The sequence below is a fragment of the Alternaria ventricosa genome, assembly GCF_023758065.1.
Source record: "Alternaria ventricosa strain BMP 2768 chromosome Unknown scaffold_3, whole genome shotgun sequence".
In the NCBI taxonomy this organism is placed as follows: Eukaryota; Fungi; Ascomycota; class Dothideomycetes; order Pleosporales; family Pleosporaceae; genus Alternaria; species Alternaria ventricosa.
In genome coordinates this window covers 1,576,418-1,592,181 of record NW_026055683.1, presented here as the reverse complement: position 1 = coordinate 1,592,181, position 15,764 = coordinate 1,576,418, and the positions used below count along the sequence as shown (strand labels likewise).

Here is a 15,764-nt window from a genome sequence, read left to right as displayed (position 1 = left end):
TACGTTGATTTCTTTTCCATCCGCATAGCCACGTGTGCACGTTACATCTCGTGTCGGACCTTCCCGAGGCTCTTTCTCAAGCCGGAACCAACAATTCCCCACAACCACCAACAATGCTCACTGCAGATCGCACATACGCAATACCTTCCGCTTGACCACTGCAATAGCTTACCAGGGTGTTAATAGCAGTCTTCAACACCTCTGCACCATCTTACTTGTTCCAGTAACGAGATCAGAACAAAGAAGAACGTGAGACAGGCCTCACACGCCTCAAGTATGATCTGACACCAGCTTTCCCTACATATTCTAAGATGAACATGCGGGTACCTTGCGCGGTTCACGAAGAGGCGAAATTGGAAGCGGGTTTGTACATGAAGAGACTGACAGGGATGTAGAATTTATTCCGCGAATGGGGATGAAGCGGATACTGAGACGAGCTCTGGTCTGTGGATTGTACGGGGAACTCGTGTTTGCGCAATGTTTTCGGATGAGGTTTTTGAGAATGACAATTGCTTGCGCATGGAGATGTAGCTGCAACGCATGAATGTTTCTGCTGTGTAGTAATAAGTTGGCTCTGGAGATGCGTGTGATGCCAACTGCCTGCAAATTGCATTAGTATCAGATCCCTGAGTAAAATGACGTTTTACGCGTGGTGTTTGTAGTTGCATGTAGTAAACCTTGCAGCCGCGTGTGAGGAAATGCAGGTACAGGCAGCCTCACAGTATGGGTCAGACCTGCATACTTGCACGAAACTGTGTGCTGCAGCATTGCGCTGTGGCGTCGAGTCGCCTGCGAACGAAGGCCAGGGGTCTCTCGAGCTCGTCGCATCGCATCGCAGCCACAGCCATTCTTCCTGATGTGAATGTGGCGTATTCGAGGCTTCGGGGAGATGACGCGGAGGACTGGTGACTACGCCGCAGGCAGAAATCTATGGTGGCGGGGCGAGGTGAGATCCTACAGGAACCAAGGGGTCGTTCCCTCAAGATATTGGAGGAACATACAACGTTGAGGTGCTCTGATGGGTTTCTTCAAGTAATCTGGTTCAATCAAGAAAGCGACTTTTTGGGACGCTCTCAAACGCGGGAAACGATAGCCACGGCTCTTTTACCTTGGGCAACAGGTATGCTGAACGTCTAAGGAGACGAATTAACTGTTTGGCCGATCTTTGAGCGCCCTACGCAACATTGGTGACAGGGGTATGGGCCGAGCGCGCGTGGAAACGGAAGACGTGATGAGACGCATGCGTGCATGGCAACCGAGAGGGATGCGCAAACTGGGTGAGGCGCATCGTACTCGCTATCGCTTGGCATCCTCGATTCCCATCCGCTGGTAAGTTCCCTGGTGGTATTTCAGGCACTTGGCATCGCCTCATGCCGCAGAGTCATGTGTAATTAACGTTACATACACCTACTTTGCACAAGATGCCCAAACAAACGGACTTGAGCGCAACAAGTCGCCGTTGGTTGCCGCCTAGTGGTTGTCTTGCGCCGTCAGCCGTAGGCATGACCAGTACCATGAAAGATATGTTCGTTAGTAAACGGGTACCGATCGATCGCTCGTTTGTGCAGACGGAGCAACGGTCATATCGATCGCTCGTCTGAATGTGATCCGGAGCTGTGCCACCTCGTGTCCATGTAAACCACGCCGCAGAGGCGCATTCAACATCATTCACATGACGTCCGCAGTCCTTCCAAAGGGATAGTAACAACCGAGCCTCGGTAATGCTGCATCGGAGTGATGTCCGTTCTGCAATGGATCCACCATGCGTACCGCGTTCCTGGGTCGGTGTTGCATTTCGCATGTGGCTTGTGGTCCGGGCTTGGTGGCTGAGAAAGGGTTTGCGGCGCAGTTGGGAGGTCCGTGACAGAGAAACAGTTCACAATCATGGATGGACAGCAACGTCCGATGTCGATGTTGTCGGCCAACTTACGAAAGAGCAAGCAGGTTCGACATGACGTCGTATCAAGACTACTATATTGGGCTCGTTGTGTTGGTTCGTGCATTGCGCAGCAGTGCAAAGTCGGCGATTTGGCTGCCGGCAGCTAACGCATTCCCGCGGTCGGGAGGTTGGTAGGTTTGGTGACCAAGCTACAGCCCTTAGCTTCCTGGGCGGGAGCTGTTCAGTGGCATGTTTATCATGAAAATCCGAGTGAGAGAAGGGCCGAGTTGTTGAGTAGTTCCGAGAGCGAACGACGCGGGGGCATCAAAACGATGAAACACCTCTTTGCGCCGTCTGCACGCTACCACGATGAAATAGGATTTCGAGATTGTTTACACAACAACTGCACCTGTACCAAGATCCACTCCTGCGAGGGCTGAGGTTGAGATGAATGGCCTGTGATGTCGATCTCTCGACCTAGACTTCTCTTTGGGTCTCGTGCGACAATGGGGGATTTCCAGAATGACGATCAACAAAGCTGCACCGTGTGTTGAGATAGCCCAAAGGCTAAGCACGATCGAGTTCTCAATAACGTATCTTGACTCACACCCTCACGGCTGGCTTCCGTCCGCTGTCACCGCGTATCCTCCAAACTCGGCCAGGGTCCGTCGCGCACGGGAGCGTCGTGAACCGAATGACGGCGTTCTCGTTGTTGGCACTGTCCTTGGGAACGTCTACTAATAACTTGCCTGGCTAAAGGGGGTTGGCGGTACGTTACCTTCCGCCGCTTTCAATAGTCGCCTCGCCAGTGCTAGTCTCACACCTTCTATTGTTGTGACAACAAGTTCGCAGTGGCGTCTACCAGTTATTTTGCCCCCATTGTGTGCTGTCCAGTTGCGCATACGATGATATTATCATACTGCATTGTTAAAGATTGTAGTCAGGCGTGACGGTTTGGTGTTTGATATTGGTAAAACAAACTACCCGCGTCTGTACCGCGGAAGAAGAGCTCACGGTCCGCTTGCAGCTGCTTTAGGAAAGAGAAGATGTAGATCAAAGTCTCTTTCAGTATGAAAATCGAAGAGCCAGCCGCTTTTGAGCATATCAACAGGGGTGAAGACTTCGAATGTGGATTTTCACGAAGGGATCGGCGTCGGGATTGGGCGCATCTTCACTGCGACGATGCGGAGATGCTTGAAGAGACTCACAGAGTGTCTGGCCGGGTCTAGCCGTAGTAGGTTGCTCGATAGCTAGGACAGTCGCTCAACAGTGGGGAGTGGGGGTTTAGACCAAGCCTGGGACAAGCGGCCGGCCAGGGCGTTCAAGGGCGTACACTAGAGTTCTAGGAGAACGTAGCAGTCTTTGAAAGACATCTTCTCTTGATGGCCATTCGAAGCGGTGCTGCGCAGATTGTTGGAAATGCACCGTTGAAGCAAGCCTTGGAGGATGCACGCCGTGAAGAAGTCAAGGTCCACACGCTGCCCGTCGTCAGGTTCAGATGTGGTCGTGGAATGCTCGTCGTGAAGTAGGAGTCGCTTAACTACTGGATCCCAGCAAAGTATATTGCTGTTGACCAAGGTCCAATTGGCAATGGCAAGCGTGAACAGATGGTATATGTGATGATGCTTAAGACGTTGAAGGTAACAACAGCAGGGATATGTCTAGGCAGTTCAATGCTTTGCAAACCGGCATGTGATACTCGGTAGGGATGCTGTCGTCAGGTCGGCGTTCATAACTGCAGGATGCGCAGAATCGTCACAGTTGCAGATCCATTGCTGCAAGTGGGGGTAGGGCGGGTGGTGGCCTCGATCCCACCACAGCCGGCAGGAGGCCCATATCGAAGATGACGTTTACGGCGGGCGGGCATTATTGCATGGCCATTCGCTTCTCGTGTGGTTGATTATGCTCAGTACGGTAGACGGATAGCAAACGGGGTAGGCCCGAATCAATTTTGCGGCGTCCCGACCGTTCGGGGGATTCAGACGGAGGCTTGCAGTGGTGCAGGCGTACGAAGAGCAATGTCGAGATATTCACGCAGGTGGCCAATAGGACGGACTGCGGAGGATGCAGAAGAAAATTGGGCTAGGTTGATTCAACTTGATTGGGAGCGAGGCACTTGAGCCGGGGAAGATGAGCCGGCGGAAGTTGCCAAGCCGAGTTAGAGGCGGCGCACGCAGAGGGTTGATCTTTGCCGCATGCAGGTCTCGAGTCTGCGACCGGGGAGAAGGTTCGCGGTGGGTCGACAAGCCTGATGCTGCAGGTCCTGGCTCGCGTCCGCGCGCGTCCGCGTGCTTTGCGGGTACTGTATGTTGTTATGCTTTGATTGCACCCAGCGTACTCCTATGAGGGCTGCGGCTTTGCTGCTTGTTCGCGGCGCCAAACAGTAGCGTTGGGAAGACTTTGCCAGCCTATGAGCAGGCAGCGGCGAGGGCGAAGACACTCAGCTGCTGTTATTGTCGTCCTGTCGTCCTGCCGTGGGCGGATCGGCTGGGTGAATGCAGCCCATGCACGGTATCTCAACATGACGAGCGGGCAGGGGAGAAATGCCGGGGACAAGTGCTGGCTTGGCTGGCCTGCACGGTCGGTGGTCTCGCCGCCGCGATTAAGGATGCCTGCGGGCTATAGTCGAGGTTGGGAGCAAGCCGCATCCCACACGCACCAACGCTCCGTTAGCCCTGGCCCAACATCCCTGCAGCGCCTGACAGAAGGCCCCTGTCCTGTTCACACGAAGCTTTTCTCGAGTAGGCGGGCGGTAGGATCCTCCATCGGGATGTGATAATAACAGCTCCAGCCGGCCACTGTGGAGAAGGGCAATGTTCCTGTCACTCGACTGCACCTCGGTCGCCTATCCCCAACCCACCTGACCTGCTGGCAGCGCGTCTGTTTTCCTTTTGGTCGCTCTTTCCTTCGCTTGGGCCGCGACTTCCTCACGAACCGTTGGAAGCGACAACCCCACGCTCCCCTGCAGTGGCAGGCACGACCCTTGTGCGCCTCTAGGTCTTCGCTGCTCTGCTATTGCCATTACAAGACACTGGCCCATCCCCAGCTGCGGCCCCTCCTTCCAGTTAGCTCCAGAGTCTTCACTCTCAAACATCTGCACACTTTCACGAGAGACAGACCGTGTCTGAGCTTCTCCTTGCTACTGTCTTTGTGTAACGGAAACGACGCCCGTCCCAGCTTTCGCCGAACACCACGTCGACAGGCCCATCCGTCGGCCTCGCATCCACATCGGGTCATCTGTCACCTGCTTCACACTACAGCTAGCTATCGTCACGTCGGGTATGTCAGTCTCCGTTTGTCGCGTGGTAGTTGTCTGAGCACATTATTAACTTGCAAACAGCCGAGCAAAGCAATCGGTATACGCCAGGACTCGAACAACGTCAAGTATTGCGCCACGCCAATTGACTCTCGTTCTGTATCGTCTACCAAATGCTGCCCAATTAGCGTACTATCGACGGAGCATTCTACTCTAGCATCTCATCCACCTTTCGTTCTTCCGCCATGGCGTCCTTTGAGCAAGAAGAGATGGATAAGCGATCGAGCGCACTAGTGGCGCCACTAAACATTCACAAGTCGCCCGGGAGGTCGCGCTCGCGAGCCTTTGGCCACAGTCGTCAATCCTCATCGAGGGGAACACATTCCAGCCGATCGCAGTCGCAAATATCGCCGCCTCTAACCCCGAAGACTTCAAGTGAAGCCATGGCTCTGCAACAGCAACAACATCCGCAACCCGTATTTCACAACTACCTCCGTGCCTTCTACCATTACAGCCCGAGTACGACAGTGTCGTCATCCACCGACGAGTCGTCAATCACCGTCGCCATCAATCAAGGCGATGTAATCCTCGTCCACTCTGTTCATCCTAATGGCTGGGCCGATGGAACATTGTTAGCCTCAGGGGCCCGCGGATGGCTGCCTACCAACTACTGCGAACCCTACGACAACCCCATCATACGGAATCTTCTGACCGCGTTAACATATTTGTGGGATCTGGTCCGCGACGGAGAGAATGGCGATCTCGGTGCCTTCTCGAGACAAGACTACGTCAAGGGCATGATTGTTGGCGTCCGCCTCTTCCTTGTAAGTGAAGCTTGTGGACTGGTATAGAGTGTGTTTGTGGCCCGATTACTGACTCCAAACAGGAACGGACTGAGTGCTTGCAGAAGGATTCACGCCTCATCCTCACACACGTAAGTCTGCGGCGCATGCGGAAAGCTCTCTTGGGAGATCTTTCCACACTCGTCAAGACAGCTAAGACCTTGCAAGAAGCCCTGCAGTCGAACGAGCTGCAGGTGCCCGTTTTCGAACACATGGACGAACTTGTGTTCAAATCATTCAAGTTGGTGACTCGGGCCGTGCGTTTCCTTGACATCTGGACGACGGACGCAGTGGCGCTGTCACTTTTCGAGCTTGGCGACGCGAGTAGTCATCGACCACTCACCCCGCCGTCCGACTCGGTCGATGCTGCTGTGGAACCACAAGCAATATCAGCCCCCTCCAGCGAGAACAGGCTTTCGGCGAACGATTGCGACTCTCCGGTTACGCAAGGTGCACCATCGGTGCACGACGACTGGTACACCACCACTGCTCAGCCGCAGAGAAACCTGAACCGCCTATCAGTCGCCTTTTCGTTGCCCTCAGAGACAGATTCTCTGCAATCACCAATACTCCCCTCCCATTCCTCAGTACAGTCGAAACGTATCTCCATGACACATCGCTTGTCGTACACCGGTAAATCAGCAAGTGCGCGCAAAGGAAACCTGGCCACCGAGAGGCTGAACGCAGCGCACGACGCTTTCCTGGGCTACATTGGCTCCTTTATTGGGTTGCACCTGCAATCACGGTCTTCGGAAGAGCTTGCTCAGATTACCCAGCACTCCGTGATTGCGTGCCGCCAACTTCTCAAAGTTGTCGAGGAAGTATGGGAACGAGACTCGCGACGATCCGAGCAACTGGAAGAAGCACGAGACACCATGTACACCCGTTTGACGGAACTAGTGCAAGCGACCAAGGACATGTTTATCAATGCCGACACCGACGTTGAAGAGGTGGTGGCGCCTGAAGCAGGCAAGCAGATCGTGGCTGCCGCTACAAGCTGTGTACGTTCTGCTGGTGATTGCGTCACCAAGGCTAGGGTTGTGATCGAGAGGATTGGTGATTTCGAGTTCGAAACCGAACCTGCTGGTCTCGGGATCTCAGAAACGATCTTTCAAGAACCCGACACAGACAACCAGGAGTCCACAGCTAGGTCCGCATCGCCCAAGCCCACAGACACCGTCATGGAAACCAACAAGCCACTACCCGCTACGCCAGTCGAGGAACGCGAAATGCCTCCACCACTAGTCATCTCAGAGTCAAAGCCACTACCTGAGGTGCCGCAACCATCACCACTCGAAACCAACAGGCTTAGCCTCCAGCCTTCGTCCCAGCCCGTCATTGTTGAGAGCCCAACTGCAGTGTCGTTCAGATCGTCCCGGTCATCATTGCCTCCTCTCAATGCGGTGCCTACTCCGGTTCTGGCTCCACCGCATGCGTCTGATTCCGCCGATAGTCCCTTAAGCACGACTCAGGGAAGTTTTGCCGGTTCGACCAAAACTGACAGCGTCTACGTTTCAGTCAACGATGGCAGCAGCACCTACTTCAGTGCACAAGGCGATTCTGCAAGCATTCTGTCCCACACGTCCACGCGTGCCACTACCCCAGATCATTCGCCTACGAAGAAGGAGAGTTGCCAAACCTTGATCAGCAGCTTTGGCAGCTCCTCTGAGCTCCGGTCTCTAGCAAGCGAAGATGTCGCTGCTGGCGAAGAGCATTTATTAGAGACCACCTATGTCCACGAATTGATCTACAACAAAGAGGGCCAAATCTCCGGCGGTTCCCTCCCAGCGCTTGTGGAACAGCTGACTACTTTCGAATCTACCCCAGATGTCGTCTTCGTCAACGCGTTCTATCTGACGTTCCGCCTCTTCACTACGCCACTCGACCTCGCGCAATGTCTAATTGACCGTTTTGACTACATCGGTAACAGCCAGACCGTCGGTGTGCCGGTGCGTCTTCGTGTTTACAATGTCTTCAAGGGTTGGCTGGAAAGCCATTGGTGTGGTGAGAGCGACGCTGTTGCTCTAGGCGTCATCCTTGCGTTCGCCACCGGAAAGCTTAGGGCTGCTATGCCTGCTGCTGGTAAAAGACTCGCCGAGCTCACTTCCAAGGTAACGGAAGTAAGGGCTGGGGCTCTTGTACCTCGGTTGGTATCGTCACTCAGTCAGACAGGCGCTTCGAACCCTGCATTCACTCTTGCAGACAGCAATGTGCCGTCGCCAATTGTGACTAAGAGCCAACTCAACGCTCTGCGAGGTAGCAAAGAGGGCAGGACGCAATGCAGCATCTTGGACTTCGATCCTTTGGAACTTGCCAGACAATTCACCATCATCGAGTCAAGACTCTTCTGCGCCATCCAACCCGAAGAGCTTCTTGCCCTGGAATGGACCAAGAAGAAGAACTCGAAGGCTCGTAACGTCAAAGCAATGTCAACGCTTTCAACCGACCTGGCAAACCTCGTTGCCGACACCATCCTGCAGCTCGAGGACGCAAAGAAGCGTGCAGTTGTTATCAAGCAGTGGGTCAAAGTTGCAGCCAAATGCTTGGAACTAAATAACTACGACTCGTTGATGGCAATCATCTGCTCACTCAATTCATCCATGGTTATGCGTCTCAAACGTACATGGGAGATTGTATCCACGAAAACCAAGGCTCGCCTGGAAGAACTGAAGGCGATTACCGACGTGGGACGTAATTATGCTGTCCTCCGACAGCGTCTGCAGAACCACGTCGCGCCATGCATTCCATTTGTTGGTATCTATCTAACCGATCTAACGTTTATCGACGTTGGCAATGGCACCACACGGCAGCTCCCCGGAGATTCCGGTTCTGACAGCGTCTCCGTTATCAACTTCGACAAACACATGAAGACAGCCAAGATCATCGGTCAGCTCCAATCATTCCAAGTTCCTTACCGACTGGCTGCCATACCAGAAATGCAGGACTGGATGGAAAGCCAAATCCAGCGAATGCACGCAAGCGACCAGGCCAACGTCCAAAGCTACTATCGCCGATCGCTGCTTCTTGAGCCGCGTGAAGCTCAACACTCTACGAGAGGCTCACCCTCCATCGACAACAGTGCACAAAGCACATTTTCAGCAGAGAGCCGAACCAATTCGAAAGACAAGTTCGAGTTCCTCAACTTCAATTTCTCGACCGCGAACCTAAAGGGTTCATAGACATGTGTACTGCGCTTCATTGCGCCTTTCTTCATAGACCGCCTCTGGATGGCGCCTGGTCACCGACATACCCTAATGTTTGCGTTCACACTGCATCTATTCTTGTCCTTTATGTCACGGACACTTACGATACCAATGCCCGAGTTTCTTTTGTTTGTTCTATACCACTTCAGCGATTTCTTTTCCGGGTGGGCTCATTTGTATTCCGCATACTCTGCAAAGGCAGATCACAAGTATCTGCGCAACATTTCATACTTTTTGCATACCCATTGGGGCTTTTGGAAGCCTGTATCGATCAGGTCTTTGGCGTTCGGAAGAGGAAAGAAGTCGCTATTACAGCAAACGGTGTGTTGCTGCGATTAGCGGTTAAAAGCATTACATGATGAGCACCGGAAGACAAAAGATGTTCTTTCGTACCCATAGAACCATGTACTGAGCCGTCCACTGGACTCCAGCTCTCTGAATCAAAGAAATTCTCAAACCAACTATTATCGAATCGCATTGTGACAGACAAACATCGAGTGATGTAGGCGGCCGTCAGAAGGAAGGACCAGATCCCGAGTCCCCGCCGTGAGCCCATGAGGAATTTTTCGTCATAGACTTCTAATATAGGGGAGTGTGTATAGGATTATAGTGTAGCAGAGCTAAAGTACATCGTCGCAGATCAATCATGGCTGCTGTTGCTTCAGGGTGGGCTTGCCATGTGGGGTTAAAGCTAGCGATCGCAGCGACCCCTCCACCCCTCCATTGCATCCGCCATCTTGTCGCATAACTGCCCCGACATCCTCTCTTCTCCCACGTCTATACCGATTCATGCCATACCGCATGCGCACGCCGATGACCACGATGACCACCCAAGACCTTCTGATCGATGTCCGCTCCCCAGCCGAGTTCTCGACCGGCTACCTTACCTCCGACATCGCACCCACCGTAAATATCGAATACCAGATCATCGACCAACTACCCGAAATCTACGCAGCGAAAGGCATAAACGTGGGAAAGGACGATCGAATCACGCTGTATTGTCGGAGTGGAAGACGGTCGGGTATTGCGCTGGGAAGGTTGAGGGAGATGGGGTTCAAGAGCGTAAGAGATATTGGGGGCTTCGAGGAGGCGAGAAAAGTGTTAGATCGCGAACAAGTTCAAAGGCAGTTGGACGCCGAGCTAGAGAAGAGCATGGTACATGACGCTCAAGACGCAGGGAGTGGTGAGGATCCAAAGAAGCACGTTAGGGTCAAGAGCTTTGGCGCGTTGGTCGACGGATTGAAGGCACTCGAAAATTGAGAAGCGCAGTTTCGAATAAAGCGGTTGGCTATGCAGGCATATGGGAGACATGCGCTTTTGTCAACGCTCACCGCTGAGCTCTCGGTCAATCATCACGCAGAGCATCGAAACGAGGAACACCGAAGTCCAGGACACACTGGTAGTGTGACAATTTTGTCCAGTGGTACACAATATACAGGTAAAGACTTTCCTCCAAATGAGTGGCTGAAGTTGGCTTCCCCCAGTTCAAAACTCTAGCACACTTCGAAATACCACTGCTAACCCGCAACCTAGTCCTGCAAGCAACATGTCTCTACGCTTGACTCTCTCCTCGAACTACTATGGTCTATCTTGAAATAGACACATTGTTAGTGCCCCTGTGCCGGAACATCGTGTTGAGCCCACTGGTTCTGGTCGTGAGGTTGGCCCGTCTGACCTTTGCCACGTCCATGTGCGATCTGGGGGCCGTTGGAAAGTAGTACCTTGGACGGACGGGCTTTCGAGGGCGTGGCCAACGCGGAGGTACTAGGGGTAACCTCGCTGGTAACTGAGGAGGTAGCAGATGTGGCGATTGCGATGTTCGAAGACGATGCTACAGCAATGCTTGTACCCGACTCTATAGCACTTCCCGATGGCATGGCACCGGTAGGCATAGCGGTGCCAGAAGGCATAGCGCCAGAAGGAGGAGCACCACCTGGGCCCCCACCCATACCACCAGCGTCCTCATTCTCGACGCCGCCTTCGTCAGTCCAGTACGCCGCTGGGGTGATGTTGTAGGCGTTGGCGGAGTCCATGCCGAATGCCAGCCAACCAAAAAGACCCTCTGAGATGTCGTTGCCGAGCATGACATACTCTACGAATGGGTCAACATCCGCAGCTTCCTCCGCAAGAATGGAATCGTCGGCATTTGAAGTAATTTCCTGTTCATTGCTGGCGTACGGCTCTACTGTATCCGCGAGTGTGATGAGATCCTGGTCGAAGAACATCTGGCCCACGTGTGTAATGTGGCCGCCTGAGAGTGTCGAGTTGGCGTTTACAGTCGCGTTGAGTCTAGACATGACGTGAATGTGCGTCTACAACATCGTCTCGAGTTAGTTCTTGTGTACTAAGAAAAGGGGTACTAGAGACCTGGTGAACACTTACAGCACGTCCCGTATAATGCCCTGGGAAAACAGTTTGAAACGACACGACGCCGTTCTCGTCGCTCTGCTGGATGCCACGCAACGCCGTGTTCTGCAAGTTTGACTCGTCGTCCTCGCCGGCTCCGTTGCCCTGCGCTACAACACCAGAGTATACGCCGGTAGCATTGCAGTGCCACATCTCGAGGAAAGCCTGAGGAACAGGCTCACACGTGTTCACGTCGATGATCTGGATGTCCAGTGTCATAGGAATGCCCTCTTGGCCTTCGGTAACATCCTCACGCACGAGTTCGCCTTCGACCCAGTAGGGGCCTTGGGTCACCTCGGGTGTAAGGACGCAGGAGTTGTTTCCTGCAAAGAGGGTGGCAGGATCAGTATCGGTGGTAATGCCAGTCAAGTTTGACTTGTGATCAGTGGCGAGCACGGTATCCAGGTCGCGGATCCGGAGGTACGGTTTATCTGTGCAACATATCAGTATCCAGCCATCGGCGTACTATGGGAGGGAGTGTACCTTGGGAGATAGCCCGCTTAGCTCGAAGCTTCTCTACCATGGCGCTGCGACGAGCGTGCATAGCGATGTCGTTGCCACGCGCCTTCAGTGTATCAGCACAGTGGGCAAGGGACCGCTTGTTGTTCGCGAGGTAGGCTCTTCGCTCAGCAGCTTCCTGTGCATGCTCTGCGGCGCTCTGACCTGGGTGAGCGAGAGAATCCTGAGCAAGGAGGGCGATGCTGAGAAGAGCTGTGAGCTTCATGATGGGCAGGTACTTGTTGGGTCGAGAATGCAAAGAGAAGTGGTGGTGATGAAGGCTTGCACGGCTGTCGACCAGGAGCTTTATATGTATTGTTCAGACGTCTCGACGTCACATCTGGATCGCGATGTCCACAGGGGAAACGAAACAGAGGCATGGTACTCGCACCCCTACCCTTGCTCTCTAAGTCTTAGGCCCACCGTCCTGCATGTTTCTCCTCTACATGTACGAGTCGTCACAAGCATACGCAAGACATTGTATTGTTTCGTAGTGTCCTCATCCTTGGCGGAGCAGGCGGGTAGCTGTGCACGTTTAGGCCCGCCGCTGAAAGCTTCATCTGTGTTGATCGGATTTGTTGTTGAACTACGCACTGTACGGTGGCAATGTTGCGACACATTCTCCTAAATGATGTGAGAAGCTATGTATCTATATGCATATATGCTCTCTAAAGATTTCTCACTGTCGGGCAACTCTGTGTAATCTGTCTGTTCCATCGATACTTCTCCCAACCTCTCAATCTCCACAATCGGCATCTCCACGCCGAGCGTCAACGTCAATCTTGACCCTGGAACGGAATTCTTTGCTAAACTCTACCCATTTCAATTGCGTAGTCTGTGATTGGAGGCTTACGTGGCTATCTATGTTATACTGGGAAGGGCTGTAAAGTCTAGAGCGGGTACGCAAGCGCGAGGCTAAACGATTTTGAGAGGCGGAGGACCCAAAAATTGCGATCTAGTCTCGAAAGCTCATTGACATCCGTCTAGATTGGCTACGCTGCTATTGACGTGCCTTACGTATGTGCGGGTCAGGAACTGCTAGCTTCCTCCGAAGAAGACGCGTAGGCATGTCTTGGCAAACGCTTCCATCCCAAACTCACGACACTTTGGGTGCACGCGCGCATCCGGAGTATCTCTTATCCATATTGTGAGATTACTATGGCCAATGGAAGGTTTGGTGATTATGCAGGTGATGATTTTGATCCACGGGATGTTCCAGGAACGACGCTTGGTGAAGTCTGTGGGCGCTTGCGTAAGTATGCTAGGAGACTTGGGTGCGGGACGAAGACGCGAATAAACAGCTAAGCGTTTCGAATTGGTGCTTATCTTGTGTACTTAAAGCTTGGAGACGTCCGTCAGGATGAAAGTGTGGGTTTGCTACATGAATCTGAAGCGAGTTACGAATATCAACATAACGACCCTGCGCTACGTCAATAGACTTGTGGGTGATTTCTGGTTGCTTCTGAAAGAGTAGTATTGGTGTGATTGAGATATTGTTACCGATGCATCTTACAGTGACTGTTTCATGCACCACTGTAGAACCGGGTCATATCCTTGTGACTGTGAACTTCCAGTCTTTCATTCGAGATGCAGCTCGCCTTCGCGCTCGGCATAGGGATAATACTTCTGTGTTTCGGTCCACAACGTTTCTTCGTCCATCTGACTTGCATCCAGGCCTGCTATGATGTCCCTGATCATCTGTTAGCCCCATCTTTCCAATCGTCAACGCGACTTACTTGTCTTCGGCCAGTACTTCGAAGCCCGGTACACAGTCAATAAGCGCGTACATAACATAGCTTCCGATGAAAGACCATAAAAACCCGACGAGAGCCTCCACAACCTGGATACCGAGCTGCCGTACGTTCCCATCGAAGAATACTCCACCGACAATTTCCGTGACTCCATCATACCCTGCGACTTCTTTCCGAGCAAAACACCCTGTCGAGATCGTTGCTAAGATGCCACCAAGGCAATGTGTCGCAAAGGTGTCTCCATGATCAACCCATCTCCAGCGCCGAGCGAAGTCGCTGAACTTGATGCGAAGCGCTTGACGACAAAACAGTGCACCAAGCACTCCGAAGAAGAAGGCTGTTGGTAGATCGATGAAACCCGCCGAGGGTGTGATCATAATGAGTCCAGAGATGGCGCCCATGAAGCATGAGTCTAGACTCCAGCGCCCAACCTCTACATAGGTGTAGAGCATCCACGTGAGCGCCCCACTGGCAGCACAGAGGTTCGTGACACACAAGGCCATCACTGACTTGAAGTTGAAGGCCAGAGTGGTACCAGCGTCAAAAGCGAGCCATGAGCCCCATATGCTAATCATCGCGAGAAGTTGGCATAAAGAATTGACCGGCCGGTGGATGACCAGATGCGCTGGTGTACGAGTCGAGGACTTGCGCGAGCGGAACAAGGGGTATGAAAGGTATACGGAAATCGCCGTTGCTGTTGCTCCAGAATTGATATGTACGGGCGTACCACCTGCGAAATCGAGAACGCCTAAGTCCATAAGGAAACCTCCGCCCCAGACCATATGGGCTAACGGGTTGTAGATGAAGGTAGACCAAAGCTATCGTTGTTCAGTCAAGCTCACAGATATGCCATCGATCTACAGGTAGGACTCACAAATATGAATGGTATCAACGGCAGTATTCTTCCTCTCTCACACGCGCCGCCAACCGCAATGGCACAAACTGTGGCCTGAAATACTAATTGGAAGAAGCTGAATAGCACTGCTGGAATGGTACCAACAGGCTCTGCTAGCACATTCCTGTGAAAGGCGTACTTGAAATCTCCAAAGATAGCTCCTCCTTCTCCGTATGTCAAGGTGTATCCAATGAGGAACCATTGTATCGAACAGACTATCACTGCTAGGATAGCTGGCATAACTGCTGCTAGGGAATTGGAGCGTGTAGTGTAACCTGAATAAGCTATGCCTACAGCTGGAATAATACCCCAGCCTTGACAGGGTCAGCCAATATAGTGAATAGTCATGGAAGGTATACATACAGAAGACCGAACAGACAAGCACAAAGAGTGTATCAGTCCTGTCGCAAGCTTCCCAGGCCTGCAGGACCTCGGTAGGCAAGCCCATGTTGTGAGTTATCAGTAGAGGTTCGGTGTCAAGGTTAATCAGCCTGCTATAACGATGTATATAGAGATCCAGGTAATGAGTACGAGGCTATGTAGCGGGGAAGACGTGGGCAAGGGTTTAAGCTGCAGCAGGTACAAGCAAGCCACCTCGGCTGAGCGTAGCCTGTTCCCGGTGTCCGCTTCCCTCCCTTTCACAAGTGCCCAGCATTGAGGCGCTTGATAGGCAGCATGTGCAGATGCCATTGGCTTGACCAGGAGATCGTGTCGATCGCTGCGCGACGATAAGATAAGGAAGGCTCTCCAAGGTCAATAACAGGAAAGCCGGGTGAAAGGTGCATTAGCCGAAACTATCTCTAGCACCACTTTCTGCTGCTCGTGACTTCGTGATATGCTTTTGCGGCGCGTCATACGCGAGCATGGTAATTCAACAATTCGATGGAGTGCCGGCACCAGATGTCGATGGAGTGTCACAAAGGCCTCGATCGCAGGCCGGGACGGCGCTTTCCTACATCCGGTAACGCTAATGCCGTTTTGGGCCTACGCAGAGGCACAACCAATGCTCACGAAATGTGACCACGGTTCCTGAT

General features: G+C 52.8%; 4 protein-coding genes across 4 annotated transcripts; 2 read left to right on the top strand and 2 right to left on the bottom strand.

Moving 5' to 3' along the window:
• Positions 1 to 5,380: 5,380 nt before the first annotated feature.
• J4E93_002470 (uncharacterized protein) lies at positions 5,381 to 9,156 on the top strand (the record flags this gene model as incomplete). The annotated part of the gene is made up of 2 exons (XM_049340415.1): positions 5,381 to 5,959; positions 6,022 to 9,156. 2 exons carry the CDS (start codon positions 5,381 to 5,383, stop codon positions 9,154 to 9,156), a joined length of 3,714 nt encoding a protein of 1,237 aa, XP_049202737.1.
• An 837-nt stretch (positions 9,157 to 9,993) lies between these two features.
• Positions 9,994 to 10,440, top strand: J4E93_002469 (uncharacterized protein; the record flags this gene model as incomplete). Its single annotated transcript, XM_049340414.1, has 1 exon — positions 9,994 to 10,440. The coding sequence occupies one exon, from the start codon at positions 9,994 to 9,996 to the stop codon at positions 10,438 to 10,440; it is 447 nt and encodes a 148-aa protein (XP_049202736.1).
• A 347-nt stretch (positions 10,441 to 10,787) lies between these two features.
• J4E93_002468 (uncharacterized protein) lies at positions 10,788 to 12,310 on the bottom strand (the record flags this gene model as incomplete). The annotated part of the gene is made up of 3 exons (XM_049340413.1): positions 10,788 to 11,492; positions 11,563 to 12,017; positions 12,070 to 12,310. The coding sequence occupies 3 exons, from the start codon at positions 12,308 to 12,310 to the stop codon at positions 10,788 to 10,790; spliced, it is 1,401 nt and encodes a 466-aa protein (XP_049202735.1).
• A 1,352-nt stretch (positions 12,311 to 13,662) lies between these two features.
• J4E93_002467 (uncharacterized protein) lies at positions 13,663 to 14,410 on the bottom strand (the record flags this gene model as incomplete). The annotated part of the gene is made up of 2 exons (XM_049340412.1): positions 13,663 to 13,774; positions 13,821 to 14,410. The coding sequence occupies 2 exons, from the start codon at positions 14,408 to 14,410 to the stop codon at positions 13,663 to 13,665; spliced, it is 702 nt and encodes a 233-aa protein (XP_049202734.1).
• Between the last annotated feature and the right edge of the window lie 1,354 nt (positions 14,411 to 15,764).